Source organism: Meriones unguiculatus, chromosome X, assembly GCF_030254825.1.
Source record: "Meriones unguiculatus strain TT.TT164.6M chromosome X, Bangor_MerUng_6.1, whole genome shotgun sequence".
Lineage (NCBI taxonomy): Eukaryota > Metazoa > Chordata > Mammalia > Rodentia > Muridae > Meriones > Meriones unguiculatus.
The window spans coordinates 140,162,310-140,183,178 of record NC_083369.1 but is presented as its reverse complement, the minus strand read 5'-3'; the positions used below and the strand labels follow the sequence as shown (position 1 = coordinate 140,183,178).

Here is a 20,869-nt window from a genome sequence, read left to right as displayed (position 1 = left end):
ATGATCTCCTTGTTTTTAATTGCTGAGTAGTATTCAATTGTACAAATGTACCACAATTTCTGTATCCATTCCTCAGCTGAGGGATAGCTGGGTTGTTTGCAGATTCTGGCTATTATGTATTCTGTTGTGTAAATGTACCACAATTTATGTATCCATTCCTCAGTTGAGGGGCACCTGGGTTGTTTCCAGGTTCTGGCTATTATGAATAAAGCTGCTACAACCGTGGTTAAGCAAATGTCCTTGTTCTACACTTGAGCATATTTTGTATATATGCCTTGGAGTGGTATAGCTGGATCTTGAGGAAGCGCTATTCCTAATTGTCTGAGAAAGTGCCAGATTGATTTCCAAAGTGGTTGTACAAGTTTACATTCCCACCAGCAATGGAGGAGGGTTCCCCTTTCTCCACATCCTCTCCAGCATGTGTTGTCACTTGCGTTTTTGATCTTAGCCATTCTGATGGATAATCTAAAATTATTTAGAAGGCATCTCAGAGAGAGCCTGGGTGTATGGTGGAAGATGCAATTTCCATGGGTGAAGAGAGAAAAGTCAGTTCTGCCAGTATTTGGGGCAAATCTCAGGGTCGTTTTGATTTGCATTTCCCTGATGACTAAGGATGTTGAGCATTTCTTTAAGTGTTTATCTGCCATTTAATATTTCTCTATTGAGAATTCTCTGTTTAGCTCTGTTCCCCATTGGATTGCTTGATTTGTTGCTGTTTAACTTCTTGAGTTCTTTATATATTTTGAATATTAGCCCTCTGTCATTCCTCCCTTTTTGTTTAATTAAAAAATGAGGAGCTTGGACTGCTTCTCATGTAAGGAAAGTTAACATATATAAATGTAGGTTAACTGGAAGCAGCTCTTGGTCATCATGCAACGGAAGAAGAAAGAGAGAGGAAAAAAGTAAGAGCTCCAAAATGTCCACTTTACATGGTGAGGAAGAGAGGAAGTCCCTGCCCTGAAAAGTAGAGGGTAGAGTTGCCAGCCATATCCAGCAGCTGATAGGGACTGAGGAATGCTGGGAGAACCTGGAGCTGCTTGTCCTAGGCCTTTTGTTGATAATAAGTGGATCACTGGCAAAGAAATCAATCATCTTTAGCTGCTCTCTGCTGACACTAGGGTAGTGATAGAAAAGTCAAAAGGCTGAAATGTAGGCCAAGCCCAGGAAGAGTAGGCTGTTTTGATGCCGTCCAGGGTCTGTGAGAACATCAGTGGCTGAGGGTGACACTGCAGGTCTGACTTGACACAGTCTGTGAAATTAAACTGGAGCACCTGTGGTTGCTGTTTTGGCACTGTCATGGATGTAGGAAATACCTGGGTTCAGCAGGATACTGGAACATATATATATAGGCAGAAGACAAAGTTAAGTAGGTTACTGAGAAAATTTGTTTAGGTGTACATTACATTTAGGTGTATGCTTGAAACGTTTTGGGAGAGGGAACAGAGAGGGAGGAACATAGGAACCTCCATTTACCAGGAGGAACCTCTATTTACCCAATCTCTGACAGTAATTTAAAAGATTTTGGTTTGGATCTGTCATCTAAGAAAAATGTGTAAGCCCAGAGGCCCTTACAGTGGGTAAGGACCTACTCCATGTAGGAATCTAAAATTATTTCGAAGGCATCTCAGAGGAGAGCCTGGGTGTATGGTGAAAGATGCGATTTCCATGGGTGAAGAGAGAAAAGTCAGTTTGCCAGTATTTGGGGCATCCCCCCAAAGTACAGGAGAACCAGAGGTACGGGGGGCACAAGCTGGCAAAGAAGGTCGTCACGAGCAGGGTCAGGCACCACAGGGAAGACTCCCGGGAGACATGGCTCATCTACTACTAGGATTTTCCGACAATAGCTCCAGCACATGAGAGGAAAGAGAAAACAAAGAGACCATGTCAGTAAAAAGAAAAAAAAAAAAGATTATCCACCCAAGGAAAGGCGTCTGTGTGAGGGTTGGTGAGAACGGAGTGGACCTCCATTCCCCAGTGAAATGGAGAGGTACCAGTCAGTCTCTCAGACAAATGGGAACATTTACTCCAAACATGGAAGAAAACTCATCAATCTGCCGGTTTTGGATGTATGGATGTAGCGATTGAGTAGTGAGGAAAGAGGAGTCTCAAAACCAGGGCAAGTGGGGGAGGAACCCCACCTTTTTTTTTTTTTTTTAACCATTGTACATGCATATTTATTTATTTATTTATTTATTTTTTGTTTTTTTTTTTATAAGCCAATTAAATATATTTTAAATAGAAGCTAGACAGGGCATATCTAGTATGACAGAATATTGCTGTTACTAAAAACTAAGATTATTGACCAGAAATCTAAATATTACATAAAGACTATCTCCTTATTAGTCATTGGTCAAGAAACCACATTGCATTCAATAAAAACATCATAGGTTCTTTTCATTCCTCTTGGCTACCCATCAGAACTAAATTATAAGAGTCTGTTACTGAAGACAGCACATACCTTCATAAGAAGTAGAGAAATTAAGCTTTCACTGTTATGCAAAATCTTTTTTTTTCCCATCTCACATTTCTTGAAGTAATTTTATTCCCTCTTCACATTGCATCTTCTACATCAGGGATCTTGACATTTCAAAACAAAAACAAAAACAATACATTTAAGTCATCTTAGGAATTCCACATCTTTTGTTCCCTTGGCGACTCACTCAAGTCATCTCACTTTTAAATCATCCCACATCAACAGCCCCTAGAAATGGGTCTTTATAAAATAATGAATTGATTTCACATTTGATTGTGGCATTTGGAGTCTGTTTTATTTGCTCCTGGCTTTACGCATTGCTTTGCAAAGGGACTGTCGTTATTTGCATTTGAACAGTTGGTGCAGCTTCGCTCCATGTACAATTACTGAACATGGGAACCCCACCTTTTGAGATAGACAATAGGTGCAGTACTTATCTGGAGCCCAATTAACCTGAGAGATGGATTTGAGTGGATTTTCTGCAGCTTACGAGAAACCTTTTAAGTTTTACAAAGGAGATAAAACTTTAGACATGTTAGCATCACCATTGTAATATGCTCTGAAATACACATCGTAAAAAAGGCAGGAGACATACACCTTTGTATTACATAAACACTCTCTAAGGTGAGCTCTGAAAAGACAGAAGCCTTTTGTGAAGTAGAAGGGACAAAAGCTCACTTGATCTTAACTTTTAGTATGATTTCACAAAATGTAAGGGAGGCTTAACAAAGTTTGCATTTACCAACTGTAAAACACTTTCTTAGACCCTCAAACATTTTCCTAGAAACTTTATAACTTAAACTTCTGTTCCTTAGGCCTTTGTATTTAGTTCTTTACCATGAGACATAGGTGAGACTGCTGTGAGCATTTATTGTCTTTTAGTTAAAGGGATGGTAAAAGGTTACATCTGAGGCCTGTTTTTTGAGTCTGATAGCAAACTAGACTGTCTAGTCCTGACAATAGCAACTCTCAGAGTGAGGCTTAAGGCCTGGTCTCCTGCCTATGAAGGGAATTGAGAAGGCATCTGAAGTGTCCCAACACAGAAATTGGCAATATGACCGTGGGACCTGAGTGTGGGGTTAAAAAAGATCTATAATGTTATCTGGACTTAGCAAGGCTGGTGGAGGTCACGGAATCTAGGAGCAATTTGCCCTCTGCCAGGCCAAGGAGTATGAAGGCTGGAAGTGTCTGTGGCCCTTGTGCTGGTTGAGCCTCTATGTCTGGGCACAGAGGTCAAGCCTGCATGAGAGCATTTTGTCTTCCAGAGTCCAGTCTGCCAGCAGGCAGTCATGGCTTGTTGAGGCAGCTGCTGGACCAGTGTCCTTCCTGGCTGCATTTGAAACAATTACCTGGAAGAGTTGACTTTTGGCTATACCCCGGCAGGATGGGGCATTACAGACCTCTTGTTTTTTTGTGGAGGAATGCCAACAGCCTCAGAGCAGCAGCCAAGGTCTGGAGCATAGTTTTTGCTGAGGCTGAGCCTATTGGGAACGCTCCTCTCTTATTTTTACCAACTCCTATATGGTGACTCAGGAACCATCCTCAACTATTTAATTCATATAGCAATGAGACCATGTTTGCTTCTTGTAGGACTATAAATATACTTTTGGACACATTAGAAGACTTGGTCATCTATGAAATGACTATTAACTTGTATTCATTAACCATTAAATACTAGGACTTTAGGTTTTGTCCCTGTTAAGTTGAAATCTTAAAAGTCATAAACATAGTTCATTAAAGCAAGAGCATAACAGTCCATAGCTTATAAAAGTCTAAGGCTATATTATAGATTAATAATATTATCACATTCAGAAAATAAGACCAAGCATGTTTTAACTTTTTAATAGTGAAGATATAACATAATGACCAAGTTTTAACATAAATAAATAAATGCCTTTAAAATTAAATTAGATACTAATTTAGAGTATTGGTAAAAACTTGTATGTAGTAACCCCTGAGTTTTGAGTTTTAAAACCAATAATATAGTAGAACAGTATAAAGCAATTTTAAAATTACATTTGAATTTATTATACCAAAACTTTTAGCCAGAAAGCCTAGTGGTGAATCTGAATCATAGGCAACTCATGGCAGGACAAAGAGCATTTATTTCTTAATTTAGGAATTAAAAAAGGCAGAGGCAGTTAGACACACATTTCAAGCTTAATTTGAATAGACCTTTATAACCTTGAAATTTCAGCATCATATAAAAATTATGCTGAACCAGGGTTGAATCGTATATATTGTAAAATGTAACTTTGAATTTTTATAAAAATCCATACCAATTTAAAATGAGACTTATTGCTGTCTTAGTCTAAAAGGAGATAAAATAAACAGAAAATTATGATTAAAATTGTTCACCTTAAAATGTGGTCACCTTAAGGTTTACAGTTTAATCTTAAGATTTTTTTTGATAGACTGTAAAAAGAAACCAAAGAATATTTTTTTATTCAGTGGGACAACAGGCAGAGAAACAGACAGGACTTTAAGAAAAGAGAACTAGGGAATTCTTTTTATTTCATGGATTATTCTTAGTGTTACTGGATATTACTGGATATTAGACATTTGAATGGGGAAAATATAGGTGTAGAAGCCAGAGTTTTCCCAAAGGGGAGAGAATATGAAGAAGCCATTCCTGAGAATGAAAAAGGGAAAATGGAAATGAACCGTGGGACTAGTGGTTCATCAACCAAATAGCATGGCAGGTCATGGGCTTAGAAGAATCAGGGCTTTATCAGCAGTAAGGCCGAGTTCTCATAGAGGGAATCTCATCCATGGGAAAGGATGGGGCAGATGGGCAGCTTAGAGTGGAGGTACCCTTTTAGGGTCTACAAGAGACTGCAGTTTTGCAGCTCCAAAAACAGTGGGATAGAAACAAAGTAGTAAAAGCAGCTGGCAGTGGGGGAAACCACAGCCTTATTTTTGTTTTTCACAACCAAGATGGCTGCCAATCGTGTGACTGCCCTCAATTGCCCTAAGTTAAGATGGCAGTGAAACCATGCGCTTGCCCTTAGTGGAGATGGCAGTGAAGCAGTGGCTCCACCCTCTTTAACCCAAAATCAACGTGGCCTATGAGTTCTGTGTAGCCACAGGGGCATGGCAGAACCAGGGTTGTAGGACTCCTGGCCTTGCTGATGGCATGGCAGTCCCTGCCTGGACACAGTTCTAAACTATCATGGGTGACATGGGTGAGCAGGTGTCGGCACAATTCAAAAACCCTGCTCCACACATAAGCACACAAGCGAGGAGGGAAATTTAAAATCCGATTTCTTGGAGCCTGAGGCAGTTGCAAAATTTAAAACCATTGAGGGCAGTTTTAAAACCCTCCATGCTGTGCGGGCGGGTCCCAAGGCCTGCCTGGCTTACCTAATAGTGAAGTCCAGCACTATTAGGTAATGTGATGAGGGTGTCAGTGCAAGAAAAAGTTCTGTTGTGGGCCATATCTGAGCAGCCACCAGAAGCAGGACAGATGGGTGTGGCAGCTGCAGTGGCAGTTTAAAGGATCATGAGAGGAGCAGGAGATGAAGGTGTGAGAGAAAGATTTATTGTGGGAGGGCATATGAAGTGGGTTTCTACTAGAAGAGTCCTCCGGGGTTTCAGCACCAAATGTTAGTGTTTATATAAAAATGCCATGCACACAAACAATTTTAAATAAAATGAGATGGAGAGAGAGGGAAGGAAAGAGAGAGAGTCATGTTGGTGGAGGGGCGCCCCGACAGAGAGAGGGGAGAGAGCAGGAGAGGGGGAGAGATCAAGAGCAAAAAAGCAAGGGAGTGACAGAGTACCAGGTTGGTCCTTTTCTGGAGCAACTGAACCATGCCTGCCAGGTGCGACACATTATGACATCATAGGTTGCTCACACATTATGACATCATAGGTTGCTAGATACCCCAGAAGCAGGCTGCCTAAATACTCACAGTAGGCATGAGGGGAACGGCCTCATGTACACACATGTGCTGAGGCTTGAAAACCATCTTTAAAGGGATGTGAACTGGGTGAGGCAGTACATGGTTATCACCATCACTTCGGATGCTGAGGAAAGAAGTATTGCTATGAGTGTGAGGTGAGTCTTGGATACAAAACGTACTTAAGATCAGCCTGGGCTACATGACAAAACTACTACAAGACTCTGTTTCAGAAAAAAAAAAAAAGTATGTGAACTGACAGGGGGTTGAGCGCTTTTGTTAAGGACCAATGATAAGGACACTCAAATAAGCAGGACTAATTTACATTCAATCAACATTGATTCCTAAATACGTGTTTAGTCAACACTGTGCCAGGCATGACGGGAGATACCAAGCTATTTTAGTAAGCAATTCAGAATCGTGAGAAAAATATGCCTCATTTGAAAATGTAAATAACACATTTTCAAATGGTGGTGAAAATACCTATATTTAAATGCTATTCTGTGAGCCAAGCCTGTGCTAAATGCTTTTGTCCTAGTTACTCTACATGGTACAAGGTTTATCCCAACAAATAAAAACACTAAAAGTCAAACAACTAAAGCAAAAAGACAAATGTCTACATAAACTAGAAGCAGGAAAAAAGTGCAGTTTGAACGGACTCATTGTCAGATCTTTACTAAAGAAATTACTATAGGAATCCAGGCAACAGGAAAAGCTAAGAAGGCTGACCTTAAGCAAAGTCCTTTAGGCAAAGACAGATTTCAGACAATGCAATGAGTCAAAGTGGAGATTAGCGAAGTGTTTGCGAAAGTGGTTACGTTAGGTTAGCTTACGTTAGGTAAGTCCAGTTGAACTTACATGTGGGAACTTACATGTGGGCCAGATTTTGGTGGACAATGATGACTAGATCAAAGAATGTGGCCTGTATTTAATTAGCGACCAAGAACAGCTAAAGGATGTTGTAGGACTCAAATCCTACTACTCTAAGTGAGCTGCAGGACTCTCCCAGGGGCTAAGGCCGGAGGCGACGGGTACCAGGAGTGTATGTGGGCAATACTATTAAGGCTTCCCTTTTTGCTTTCAGTGCTGGGCTTCACTTAGGGGATTCTGTATCCAGGTGAGGCCCAGTACAGGGTGGAGCCATGACGGCGGGTCATCGGAAAGGATGCCCAGGCGGCCATAGCGGACTAGCCTCTCTCATGCCTCTGGTGGGTTTGGCGGCCCGATCTGAGACCTTGTCACTGTCGACCCAGAAAACCAGCTTGTTTTCTGCCCGGGTCCAGGTTCTCTATGCCTCCGCAGGCTGTCCCAGTTTCTTCCCCGTCAAGTTGCTACCTGGAGGTATCCGCTTGGTGGCGGGGGCGGACCAGGGGCGGGGCTGTGAGCAGAGGGTGCCGCCTCCTAATGCAAGGGTTCAGCTTTGGGGCGGGAGCTGGCCCGAGGGGTGGCTCCGCATCCAGGTAGCCACGACCGAAGGCCTCCGTTCCCTCAACCACAGCTGGGGTTGGAGGCCGGTTGAGGTAGGAGAAAGCTCAATGAGAGAACTTAATTCCAGTTGAGAGCACAGCTCCCCGCTGCTCCTGCGGGCCTTCCCCTTTATATTCCCACCCCCGCCCAAGGCGGATACTTGGGGAGTTCCAGTCCAAGCGGGGCGGGAGGGGGCGGAGTCAAGAATAGCTGCGGGAGGCTCGCGGGCAACCTGGAGCCGCCTCCTAACGCCCCGAAAACAAAGGATATAGTAAAAGGCTTTTCTCTAGCCGAGAGGGACCCGGGTTTGTTTTGGGTGCCCTTGGGCCTAGAAACCCTCGGGGCACCTGAGGGCTCGGTAGAGGCAGGGCCGCGATAGCGCCACCCCCGGTTTCTTCTCCCCGCCCCAGCGGTGCGGTACTCTGGTTGGCTTGCCTTGCACGTCACACTTTGGTTGTATCATTTTGAAAAGTCCTGACCTCCTCCCGCCCGGCCCGATTTGGAGAACTCACTGAAGCTGTTTGAGGAGCAAGACAGCTTGGAAGCTGCAGCTTTAGCGGACACCACCAGACTGGTCCGGCGCTGTGGATCCTGTGCGTGGGCGAGATGCGGAGCAGGAGCAATTCTGGGGTCCGGCTGGATGGGTACGCGAGATTGGTGCAGCAAACCATCCTGTGTTACCAGGTAAACAGAGACCAGCTCAGAGAACGCTCTGAATTCCTTCCGATATGATCCATTTCCCCCCCAGACGGCCGTCCACTCTTGAGACTTGAGAACTTGCAGTTAGTTAAAAGGGTTTCTACTTTAATCCAGCCTTTGCTTATTACCCTCCTCCCTCATTGCTATCCTGTTCACTTTACTCACAGGTTAGGCTTTCTGGTCTTTGAACATCTGCCTAGGCTGCTTTTCCAAATGCTAGAATCTTTTGTCTGTTTTTTTTTTTTTGTTTGTTTGTTTTGTTTTGTTTGTTTGTTTCATCAGAACGGGCCCCCATGATGTCCCTCCTGACTGCTTCTTTTGGACGAAAGACTTAGGTTTGGTTGAACAAAGCACCCTGAATGGGTATAGTGAACCCTTCCCTGGGGACAGGAGATGGGAGTGAAAAACTCCCAAGGTTTGCATCTGACTGGAGTAATGGGCCATTGCTCCTGTCCCTTCTATGAGTTATCTTGTCAGAAGGCTACCCGAGAGGGCCCTTTGACCCACTCTGGTTGCTCCTTTACTGCTAACAAAACTTGTGAGCACATAATATCAGCATCAAGGGGTCCTGTGAAGCTGTGCATAGGATCTCAGGTATGAATATGCCTACTGTACTTTGCGCTTGGCAAAAGTTATGTGTGAGTCCCCAGTGTAAGACCACTGAGCTATTTTTGTTCCCAGTGAAGACAGGAGCTATAATGCTTGCCTTCCATCAACAGCAGCTATTTTTAGGGCTTTCAGAGTCAAAGAAGGAAGTAGCAGTTGGTGGCTTGAGGCTTGACCTACACATTGGGGACCCATGGTCATTTCCAAACCATCAACCTTTTTTTTTTTCTTCTTCTTCTTCTTCTTCTTCTTCTTCTTCTTCTTCTTCTTCTTCTTCTTCTTCTTCTTCTTCTTCTTCTTCTTCTTAGCTAATTTCTCAAGGTTGGCCCCTCACCTGGCAAGTATTTCTTGTGGCTCTTTTCTATGCAAGACACAGTGCAGTGCCCACATAAAATGAATAAATGGTGCTGCTGGTAGTGTGGCTTTGTGGTCATTTACCTGGCATTCTCAGTGCCCTGGATTGGATTGCCAGAACTACAAAAGGAAAAAAAAATGTTCATAAAACAGTGAACTTTATGAATAAGGTGTAAGTTCAATGCACCTTATTTGAAACACTCTGGGGCCAAATGTGGCTTGCAAGCCAGAAATGTCTGGAATTTAAAAAGTCATATGCATACGTGTCCTGTACTAGCCATAGTAGTCCAGGCAGTATCCTTTATTTATATCCGCCATTATTTCTGCATTGCAGCATGAATGTTCACACTAAGTGCAAAAAGTAAAGACTACAACAGAGTTTCACATTAGGCCAGCTTACCTTTTGTCACCAAAAGAACATTCTGAGAATGTAGGAGGAACATTTCCAGATCTTGGTGGCTTTGAGGATTGTTCATAAAGGACCAGAGTGTTTATTTGGAGAGACCTTTAGAAGAAGACATCCCCCACCCCATCCTCCACCCTCACCCCACCAAGCCATATTTAGCAAGGAAGGAATACTGCAAGAAATGACATTCCAGTTGAGAGTTGAAGAGGGAGTAAGCAGATAGGGAAGTTACTTCTTACTTTTATTCTCAGGTTTCAATTACAACTCTAAAACATTTTAGAAATGCCAGTTGAGAACTTTCTATGATTACTGTGATAGAAAAAGCTATAAAGTGAACTGATAAAACTTGTTTTTTATGTCAGACCAGGGTTTAAATACCCAATGCCTTGAGCAACTTGTGTAACCTTTGTTCATCTTTTTTTTTTTTTTTTCTGGACGGGGTCTCACAATGGAATCCTGGCTAGCCTGGAACTCATTATGTAGACCAGGCTGGCCTCAAACTGACAGATATCTACCTGCCTTTGCCTCCTAAGTGCTGTGATTAAAGCCCAGATCTCTGTTTATCCTTTCTGAGTTAATACCTTTATCTGTAAAATGGGAATATGGTTATTATTTCTTTAAATGAATGTCTAGTGTACTTCCAGGCACATTGTGTGTAATCAGTAGTCAGTGGTACTTTTCATATAAGCCACATGTTGTTACGCAGTCCTCGCATGACCATTCTGGCCTAGGATGCTTCGTTTCCTGGAAGGGTTGATGTTGTTACTGATTGTTTTCTAGTCTTTGGGCATAAGTATGTGTTCCACTGATGAAGTCAGATCCTAAGTACAGAGAGCTTGGTGTCTCCTTCCTATTCATCAAGCAATGTTTCAGGCACATTATAGTATCCTTTAATCCTTGTTGGCAAAAAGTATTTCTTGTGGGTTCTGTGCCACCTTAATGGCACAGCTCTTGGTCCACGCTTGCCTTTTGCTCAGGAGCAAAACAACTATCAAAGCTGTAGGGTTGGACTTTCCCCCCCAACATTTTAATGATTAAAAAGCAGTTGTCTAAGCTTTTAGTTGTATTTATTTTGGGGGTAGTCAGCAAGAGATATTTATTGTTTCTCTTTTCCTCTGGATAACCAAAACACTCCAGACAATTCTAATGGGAAAGTGTGTGAATCTGCAAGTAGACAATTGCATGCCTCCTCATCCAGTGCTCCCCTGCACCATCCTACTGCAACAGCTATTCACAGCTGTAGAGGCCTAACATATTTAGGGCCTTGTCATCTTTTCTGAGTGATATTAGGGAGGTTGTCTGTGTTCTGTATTTTTTATCACAATAAAAAAAATGAATGAAATGGGTTCTGTAGTTTCTGCTATATTGTGGTCTTCTGTAGGTATGTGCATGTTCCTGGCACATTTTTTTTTTAAGTTAGTTCTTATAAGCTCCGAACTCTGTTTCTTATCTGATCCTTAAGTTGAGACCAGTTTATTTTGGTTTCACTGTTTAGAAATTATTTCATAAGTAGGTCAAGCTGATCATTATTCTTCCTTTTGAATCAGTGGTTTATTCATATCATCTAGCATGTCCACTAATTCTGTATCTGTAAAAGAGAAGAACTTTTTCAATTTGTCATTTAATATAAAATACTTGGCTATTATACGGTATTTGAATCTTTAAGGCAAAAAAGAAGAAAACATATCAATTAAAGAATCATTTAGCAAGTTTCATTTTGAGGAGTCTATTCAGTAGTATAGACTTTTAGAAAGAAATTTCTAAATTTATTTTAGCATATATAAAAATGTTGATTTTTAATATTTCTTCAGTAATGGTGCTATTTGAAGGCTTATTAATTATGTGTGAAGTATGAAGCAGTAGTAAGAGAATATGAACCAGAAAATAATAACCAAATCTGTGTTCACTATGGTTAGAAATTACTGAGTTTGATAATTCAGAAAACAGACTAGGGGGAAAACTACATTGTGTTTAATAACATAAAGAGAACATGGTATACAGAATAAATAACTAGTAACGACTAGCTGTACAAGAGTTTAAAATATAATCAAGTCTAGGAAGCAGTATGACAGAAGGCTGAGACTAGTGTTAATGTGTTCTAAGTCCCTTATTGCCTTAGAAAGAAGGGTAAAGGAATTGTAGTAACTTTTAAGTCAAAAGTTTAAGAATCACCATTTAAATGATATAAATGGAGGGCTGAGAACATAGTTCAGTTGGTAAAGTGCTTCCTGTGGAATCAGGAGGGGCCCAGTTCCGTCACTAGTGCCCATGTAAAAGCCAGGTGTTACATTTAATCCCAACACTGGGAAGATGGAAATAGGCAGATCACGGGAGCATCTTGGCCAGCTACCCCAGCCGAATCAGAAAGCTTCAGGTCCCAGTGGGAGATCTTGTCTTAAAAAATAAGGTGAACAGTGGGAAGATGCTCAGAGTTGACCTCTGGCCTCCACGTACATACGCTCTTACGTGCGTCAATGCATATACACCTATACACAAACAATAATAACGTGAATGGACAGTAAGCCTGTGTGTGTTCGTCTACCCTGTATCTTTTTCCTTTTATTTTTTGAGATTATAATGTTTCCCCCTCCAAACCCTCTCATATACCCCTACCAAAGAATAGAAGGAAAAAGAAAATCCATTAGCTCAAGAAGAATGGCAGAGTGTTAGGGCGGCTAAGAAATAAGACAAAAGCATGATAATTATTATGAAGGGTAATAGAAGCGACAAGGAAGTCTATATGTTCGTAAGTACAATAAATTAATTGCCTAAACCAGTCAGATAATGGCAATTGTCTAAACTGTTCTAAAAGGTCCGTACATGTTTATAAACAAAGTCTGAAACAACACTGAAAGGTTGAGGTTAATGAAGTGAGGGACCAGCTAATACAGAACAGATTTAAAAACTGATGTCATTAAGCTAATATCAGACAAAGCAGACTTTACAATTCTTTCAAAGATATATTAAGGATAAAGATATAATTGCTAAATGACAAGAAATTCGCAGAAGAGCATGGGAAGTGACCACAGGATACTAACAACATAGCTTCACACTGCAGTTTGCCTAATTATAGGAGCAGTTGACAGATCAACCAGGGAGGTAGATAACAGAAAATTTGAACACCGAAAAAACAAACTCAGTATGTAGAACTCTATTCTCAACCAATAGAAAAGTTTTTTTTTTGTTTTTTTTTTTTGTTTTTTTTTTTTTTTTTTTTTTTTTTTTTTTTTTTTTATGAAAGTGATGACAATTACAATGTAAGGAAGTCACTTAAAAGACTGAAAGTCAGCCAGGCTCAGTGGCACAGGCCTGTAATCCCAGCATTCTGGGAGGCAGAGGTATGCAGATCTCTGTGAGTTCAAGGACAGCCTGGTCTACAAAGTAAGTCCAGGACAGCCAAGGATACACAGAGAAACCCTGTTTTCAAAGGGGGGGGGGATTACTTAAAGTCAACTATATGCATAATATACTTTGATCAAAATTAAGAAAATTAGAGAACTGCTTCTCAACTCATAGGAACTCAATAGAACTGCCTGAACAGAACTCAAGAGATTTCTGCACGTCTCTGTCTCCTAGGTGCTGGGATTAAAGGCGTATACCACCACGCCTGGACCTTAGCTTTTCTTTCCCTTAAACTTGCTTTACACCAGGCTGGCCTTCAACTCAGAGATCTGCTTGCTAGGATTAAAAGCTGGATTCCAGCTGGCTCACACAGGTCTAGAAGGTGTTTGGATGTGGTCTTTTGCCAGAGCAGCCATGTTCTGAATGAAAATTTCTCTACAGCTGAAACCTCTCAGCTCTGCCTCCCGATTGGTTCCCTGCTCCTTCTCTTGGCCTCTTGCTCAGAGCAGTGAGAGATCTTCCACCGGCACTAAACGTCCTTGCTTTTTGTTTACTTCCTCCATCTAGCCATCATCCTACCTAAGCTACGGTCATGCTCATGCTACGGTCCCCTTGTTCACTATCAGTGGCAGCCTGTTAAGCATTAAGTAAATGCTTAACAGCAGGCTCCACTGACTTGTATACTTTGCATCTATGTCAAGAGTGGTTAAAGTGCTTGGTGCACGGGTATGAGAACCGGACTTCGAATCCCCAGAACAAATGTAGTGGGCATGGCAGTCTGTTTGTAACATGTTGTGTGTTTTGTTTGGTTTTGTTTTTAAGACGTACTTTCTTTTTATAGTCCTGGCTGTCCTGGAACTGCTCTGTAGAACAGTCTGGCTCAAATTCAGAAATCTTCCTGCCTCTGCCTCCCAAGTGCTGGGATTAAAGGTAGGCGCCACCACTGCCCTTAATTCTTTACATGCAAAAGATGGAGTTGGAAGCAGGTGGTGTTGGCACACGCCTTTCATCCCAGCACTCTGAGGGCAGAGGCAGAGGGTCTCTGTGAGTTCGAGAGGCCAGCCTGATCTACAGAGAGACTTCTAAGACAGCCAGGGTTCCACAGAGAAACCCTGTCTTGAAAAACAAAAACAAAAACAAAAAGATGGAGTTGTGATCCCTGAAGTAAGATGGCTAGTCAGACTAGCCCAAATAGTAAACTCTGGGTTCAAATGAGAGACCCTGCCTCCCAAAATAAAGTGGAAATTGATCAAAGATGACTCTGCACATTTGCCCCAGGTCTTCGACACACATACACATAGGCATATTATGCCTACACACAAAGTTTTTCGAAGTTATATCAGGCTAGAGATGGTGGCACTCACATACAATCCTAGCACCCAGGAAGCTGAGGGAGGAGGATGATCAGTTCCACGCCCGTCTAGACTATATAGTGAGACTTAACAAAAGAGTGAAGGAAGCGAAAAGGCATCACCACTTTCTCATTCTTTCTAGCAAGCATTTCCCTATAAGTCACTGTCCCATTACCCATTTGGGCACCCGATTTAACAATGTAAGAGCCTTTTTGAGTTTCTACTTGCTCCTCTCATGACTGCATTCCTTTCACTGTAAAGTTGTTAATTTCACCTCCTAAACATCTCTCAAATCTTCCCACTTCTCATATTGTTATCACCACCATTTTTCTATGACACGTGTTGTCTTTCTCCAGCTCCTAGAGTAGTTTCCCCACCTCTCTCCTCCCTGCATCCTCAGCCCCCTTCCTGAATTTCTCCCCAGTGTGACTTAAAGCAAGCTTCTCCCAGGACCATCACCATCATTCTGGGTTCAGGGTCCTGGAGAGGTAGCTTGTTTGGTAATGTGCTTGCTGTGTAAGCATGAGGACCTGGGATTGATCCCAAGTACTCATAAAAAGCAGAGTGTGACATCACACCTCTCTCTCTCTCTTTCTGTCTGTCTGTCTGTCTGTCTGTCTGTCTTACTTGTAATCCTAGCACTTGGGAAGCTAAGACAGTAGTGTCCCTAGGGTTTGCCGACCAGCTACCCTAAACTAATCAGTGAGATCCAGGTCCCAGTGAAAGGGCCTGTCTGAAAAAATAAGGTGGATGACTCCTAAGGGATGCCATCTCATGCTGACCTCTGACCTCCACATGCATGCACACAGGTGTCTATACACACACACGCACGCACACACACACAGAGGGGTCCGGAGAGCTGGATCAGCACCTTTGCTCTTGTAGAGGACCTGAGTTTGTGTCCTAGCTCCCATGTCAGGTGACTCACAACCACCTGTAACATAAGCTTCATGGGAGCCAATGCCCTCTCCAAGATTCCATAGGCACCTGCACTCAAGTATGCAGACGTATACACATATACACAATAAAATCGTTTTCTAAAAAGACATTAGATTCAATAAAAGGCAGAAAGGATGTGATAAGCCCCTGGTTATGCGGGGACCATGTGAAAGACGGTTGTCTTATCTGTCTATTGTCTCAAGAAAGGAGATACTCCACAGAAAACATTTTTTTTTTCCTCCTGGTATAATTCAGGACCCTATGTTCTGCCCCCTCCTACTGCAGCTTTGGGGTGCAAATAAAAGGAGGGCTTTTGCTATGCCCTTTTCAGAGTAGCCTCAATTTAGTGCCAGATAAAACACGTTTAAGTAATTCGTAACAGAAACATCCGTTGACTCCTCCACCCGTAAATAGAGGGCTGTCATAGCCTGAGTGGGGAAGAGATCTGAAGTTTTTTTTAAAGCCTTGAGGAACCAATAGCATCTAGTCAGATCTTCCCTCTCACAGTGAAAGAGCCACCGCTGATCCAGTCGGCGCCATCCTTCTTGTGAGCTGACAGCCATGCTAAATACTGTGTCTTTTCCGAGGGCCAAAGCTGGAGGTGTGCGGATGAATGCTTTAAATACACCAGATTGCTGCAGGTGACAAAGGAAAGCTGTGTTCCCTTGGGGTGTTCAAATGAGAAATTCGAATCGGCTGTTTTCTTCAAATTATTCACCAAGTTTATTTCTGCCGTGTTGCCCTTGTCATTTGTGCATGTATTTTAAAAGGAACTGTAAGACTCAGGGTGTCATTGTATCACCTAGGCTGCTCTGGAACTAAGCTCACTAAGGCCTTAGCCTCCCCAGTAGTTGGGGTTCTGTGGCTGCGCACCACTATTCCTAGCTTGTCATTTATGTTTAGATAGGACTATTAATTAATAGTAATATGACATTGCAATTAATGTTCATAAGAGACATGCAAAATAGGGGAGGGGGAGGGAGAGGGAGGGGAATGAGAGAAGGGCCTACGACAGAGACTTAAATTGGATAAACAAATTAATTAATAAAAAAGACATGCAAAGAAGTGGATGTAGACCCACTTGAATATTCTGTGAAGGAAAAATATCTGTCCTCTTTTGAGAAAAACTCACAGAAAAAAATTTCAGGAGTCTCATGACCTTTGTGTTTCTATCTTCCCCAACAAAGTCCATTGTGAACTCCGGGAAGATCCTGTGGAGACATCAAATCAATAGTCCACAGATGCTATAGAGGCAGAGAAGGGGGATCATGAGTTCTAGACCAACCTCAGCTACTTATCAACATCCTGTCTGGGAAGAACAGATAAAAACAAATATAGAGTGATATACAGTGTCTCTGCCCTTTGAACCCAAACCTAAAATTTAAGACATAAAAGTCAGTATTGCAAATGCAAGGATCAAATAATGTCATCTACATTGTTTCTGTCCTGGTGAAAGTTTGCTGGCTTTATATCCAGTAATCCATGAATACCTAGGGAGCTAATATCTCCCTTGAATTTGAATGTGTTCCATAAGTTAACACAACACCAAACTGAATATTGGCATCTCAGTACCACCACCACCCTTCTTACTACAGTGACTGATGAGAGAGTAGCAAAACATTAAAATCTCCTAGGAGAGTGATTAAAGTCAATTGATAGAAGTTAAGTGACCTGGAACAGTTCCTGAAGGCTTGGAGACATCTAGGATGAGTAATGGGATCTGGAATGAAGCAGCTGCCTGAAGCACGTGGCTCCTGACTCATGTTTGTAAAACTAGGCAGGAGGAGCTAAATAAGCACCAAAGAATAGAGTGGGGATTGCATGCATACTTCTTTTAGGTAGAGCAAGAGGCGGCTACATGTTACAGTTCTGTCTCTTTTTCTCTCCCTTCTCTCTCTCTCTCTCTCTCTCTCTCTCTCTCTCTCTCTCTCACACACACACACACACACAAATAAAAACCAACCAGAAAAACCCTAATTTATTTTTAATGGATATGAGTGTTTTCCTTGCACGTATGTTGGTGCACCACATTCATGCCTGATACCTGAGGAGGCCAGAAGAGGGTGTCCAATCTGTTGCACTTGGGTCTTCTAGAAGAATAGCCAGTGAGTGCTCTTAATTGCTGGCTTATCTTTCTGGCCCCAAGAATTCATATTTTCAGTGATACTCTCTGAACCACTTGAAGTTTACCTATTAAATTTTTACAAAAGCTGGTAGTCTTAATTATAGGGGAAATTATTTTAAAGTAAGTGCCACAGTTGTCACTTTAAAATATATCTAGGGGCTGGCAAGATGGCTCAATGGGTCAAGGTTGCTTGACACCAAGCCTAACAACATGAATTAGATTTCTCAGACCCAAATTGTTCTCTGACCTCCATGAGCATGCTAGGGTACATGCAAACCCAAGCATGCACATATACACATAATAAATACACTTTCAGTCCAAAACATTGTTCTTTACCACTCCTTTTTAATATTTGGTTTGGGGGTTTGGGGTTATTTTTTGGTTTTTTTTTTCCACTTTTTAAAATTTTTTTATGTTTTTATAAATTGCAGTTTATTTACTTTGTATTCCAGCTATAGCTCCCTCCCTCATTCCCTCCCTCATCTCCTCCCTGCCCCTTTCCAAGTCCACTGATAGGGGAGGTCCTCCTTCCCTTCCCTCTTACCCTAGCCTATCAGGTCTCATCAGGACTGGCTGCATTGGCTTCCTCTGTGGCCTGGTAAGGCTGTTCCCCCATCAGGGGGAGGTTGTTTTGTTTTTTGAGATAGGGTTTCTCTCTGTAGCCTTGGCTCTTCTGAACTAGCTTTTTAGACCAGGCTGGCCTCAAACTAGCAGGAATCCAACTACCTCTGCCTTCCTGAGTGCTGGGATTACAGGCATGTGCCACTGCACCCTTTTAATATTTTTAAAGGTGGTCACTGGAATAAAATTCCAGCACAGTGAATGCATTTAATGAGTGTTGAGAATTTTTTGTGATTAGGATTTTTCACTTTTATGTGTTTTCTTTTACCAGCATCTATAATAGTGATAGATTGTCGTGTATTTTCAGCATTTATTCTAGTCCCTTCTTAGTATTTCAACTACACTTTCTCAGAACTGTACAAGACAGTCATACACATACATGCTCACAGTGATTCCTAAGCCAAAGGGGGGGGGGCACCCCAGGTAGTTTGTATTGAAGCCTCCAACCTCTATGGGGAAAGGGAATTGATAATTTTGCAGTCAAGGAAGTCTCCACAGAGAAGAGAGCATAAACATGTGTACAGGCCCAAAAGTGCAAGGAATGCACAGTAGGTGCTTAGGGAGCTAAAGAGTGAATGTCAGGCGCTTAAAAGTGCTAATACCTGAGTTTGAAGTGGCAATGTAAGTGATTTCAGCTGTCTGTAGACACTGGAGAGTTCTTAGCAGGCTAACAAGTCAAGATTTAGGTCTTTCTGTGACTACGTTTTGTGGAGGTTGGATCATATATTTCCTTCTTTCTTCCCTTTCTTTTTTATTTTATTTTATTTTTTATTTTTTGGTTTTTCAAAACAGGGTTTCTCTGTGTAGCCTTGGTTGTCCTGGACTTACTTTGTAGGCCAGGCTGGCCATGGACTCACAGAGATCCATCTGCCTCTGCTCTCCCCCCATCTAACCCCCCAGTGCTGGGATTGCCACCAAGCCCACCTAATTTCTCCATTCTTAAAAACAGCTCAGGATTCCTTGCCTAAGGAATGGTGCCACCCACAGTGGGCTGGATCTTCTCACATCAATTAAGACAGTCCCCTCAAAGATACACCCACAGGCTATCCCAATGAAGAGAATCCTTTACTGAGAGTCTCTTCCCAGATAATTCTAGATTGTGGCAACTTGATGAGGCTTACCATCACAATTGGGAACTGAGCATGCCAGTATGACTCTCCTAATTCTGGAAGCTGCTTTGGATGCGGAGGTGAATGGGAGCCGTAGGGAATCTAACCCAGGGCCTTAGTATGCCAAGGCCGTATTCTACCATTGTGCTACACATCCTGCCCTTCTACTTCTGTTACTACAACATTAGCTTTGTGGTATTTGTACTCACACAAGTAGTTGGTGGCTGTTAAAAGCTAACAGTGTTTAACAATTAATTTTTCTTGCACGTAAGTATGAGAGCAGGCCACGTCTCTGGGTCACAGGGTAGCTGCTAGAGTAGGGAGCAATTTGGAAGAGAAGGGAGGCTTTACGTAAAGATTTGTTGGGATCCCAAGGGTGGGAGTATGGGTGTAAAGGGAGCTGAGTCATTTCAAATGTGGGAGTAATGGCTAATAAAATTAGTTCAGCAAGCTTTATTAAACACAGGGGCCCAATAAATAAATCCTTGTTGAATTCCATCTAGTTTGGTTTGGTCTTTTGTCCAAGTTTGTAAGCGTTTTTGCACTTCTAACGTTAGCTCAGCATCCACGCTAATGGACCTTTCCTACCCCTCCCCTTACTGGCATATCCTCTGAGGAGCGGAGTATGTCGCTATTTCAGCATCTCCGCTCTCTCACTCAGGTTGTTAAACTCTCTTCCGTCCCCGACTTTTGAGAATCAACCCTGGTAGCGCTGCTAGCCAAGAAGGATTGTGTAAGCATTGTTTACTTGGAAAGCAAAACCGAAATTCCCCACTTGAGTCATTTCCGAAGTTGACGGTACACATTTCCGATTGGCTTCTTCGGAGTTTCTTGGAGACTTAACAGAAGAGCATGCCTACAAATGAAGCGGGCTCTAATAAATGGTAAACTTCTAGTGTTAGCTGGGCATAGAACGGGCATCTGTGCATAGAGATCGACAGTATCTGTACTTTAGATCTCTTTGAAAATTACTTCATTCTATGTAAGTCAGTAAAGCCAGTACTTGATCTGGCTGTTCAGAATCTACCTAGGCCAGGGCTTCACTAGAGCAGCAAACTTTATCTTTTTAGGATGCTTCTAGTATGGGGATGATGTCTACTATTGTATCACAAAACTAATCGGTGCGTGTGGTCAGGATATTCAGTGTAGTTGAGAAGGCAGACTGATCTGCAGGTATGAGATTTAGATTGCGGCTCTTTTTTTTTCTTTTGCCTGTGTGTCTAACGCTGTTGTGTAAAAAGGCTTTTCTTTCTCCCATAGACTATCTTTAGGTGTTTGTCAGGACCCAGTTTTCCGTATTCCCGGAGTCCCGTTTCTCAGGGGACAATATATATTGTTCCATAATATACCTGAGTTGACCAAGAAACAAAAACTTCCATTACATGAGTGAAGAGTGAACACAAGTGCCTGTAACCACAGGGCTTTGGAGACTGAAGTAAGACGATGCTGAGTTCTAGACTGGCCTCAGTTACAA

At 42.2% G+C, this 20,869-nt stretch overlaps 1 protein-coding gene across 5 annotated transcripts in view; it reads left to right on the top strand.

Annotated features, from left to right (window-relative positions):
- Nucleotides 1-7,782: 7,782 nt before the first annotated feature.
- The window catches only part of Phka2 (phosphorylase kinase regulatory subunit alpha 2), a 77,049-nt gene continuing 63,962 nt past the window's right edge, over nucleotides 7,783-20,869 (top strand). For 2 of the 5 annotated variants that reach the window (XM_060375366.1, XM_060375370.1), the window contains exon 1: nucleotides 8,047-8,526. In XM_060375366.1, coding sequence (XP_060231349.1) covers nucleotides 8,449-8,526 — 78 coding nt within the window. In that variant the 5' untranslated portion in view covers nucleotides 8,047-8,448. Of the gene's footprint in view, nucleotides 7,896-8,046; nucleotides 8,527-20,170; nucleotides 20,280-20,869 lie in introns of those variants that run through there. The other 3 variants (XM_060375365.1, XM_060375369.1, XM_060375367.1) reach the window with 3 other exon arrangements.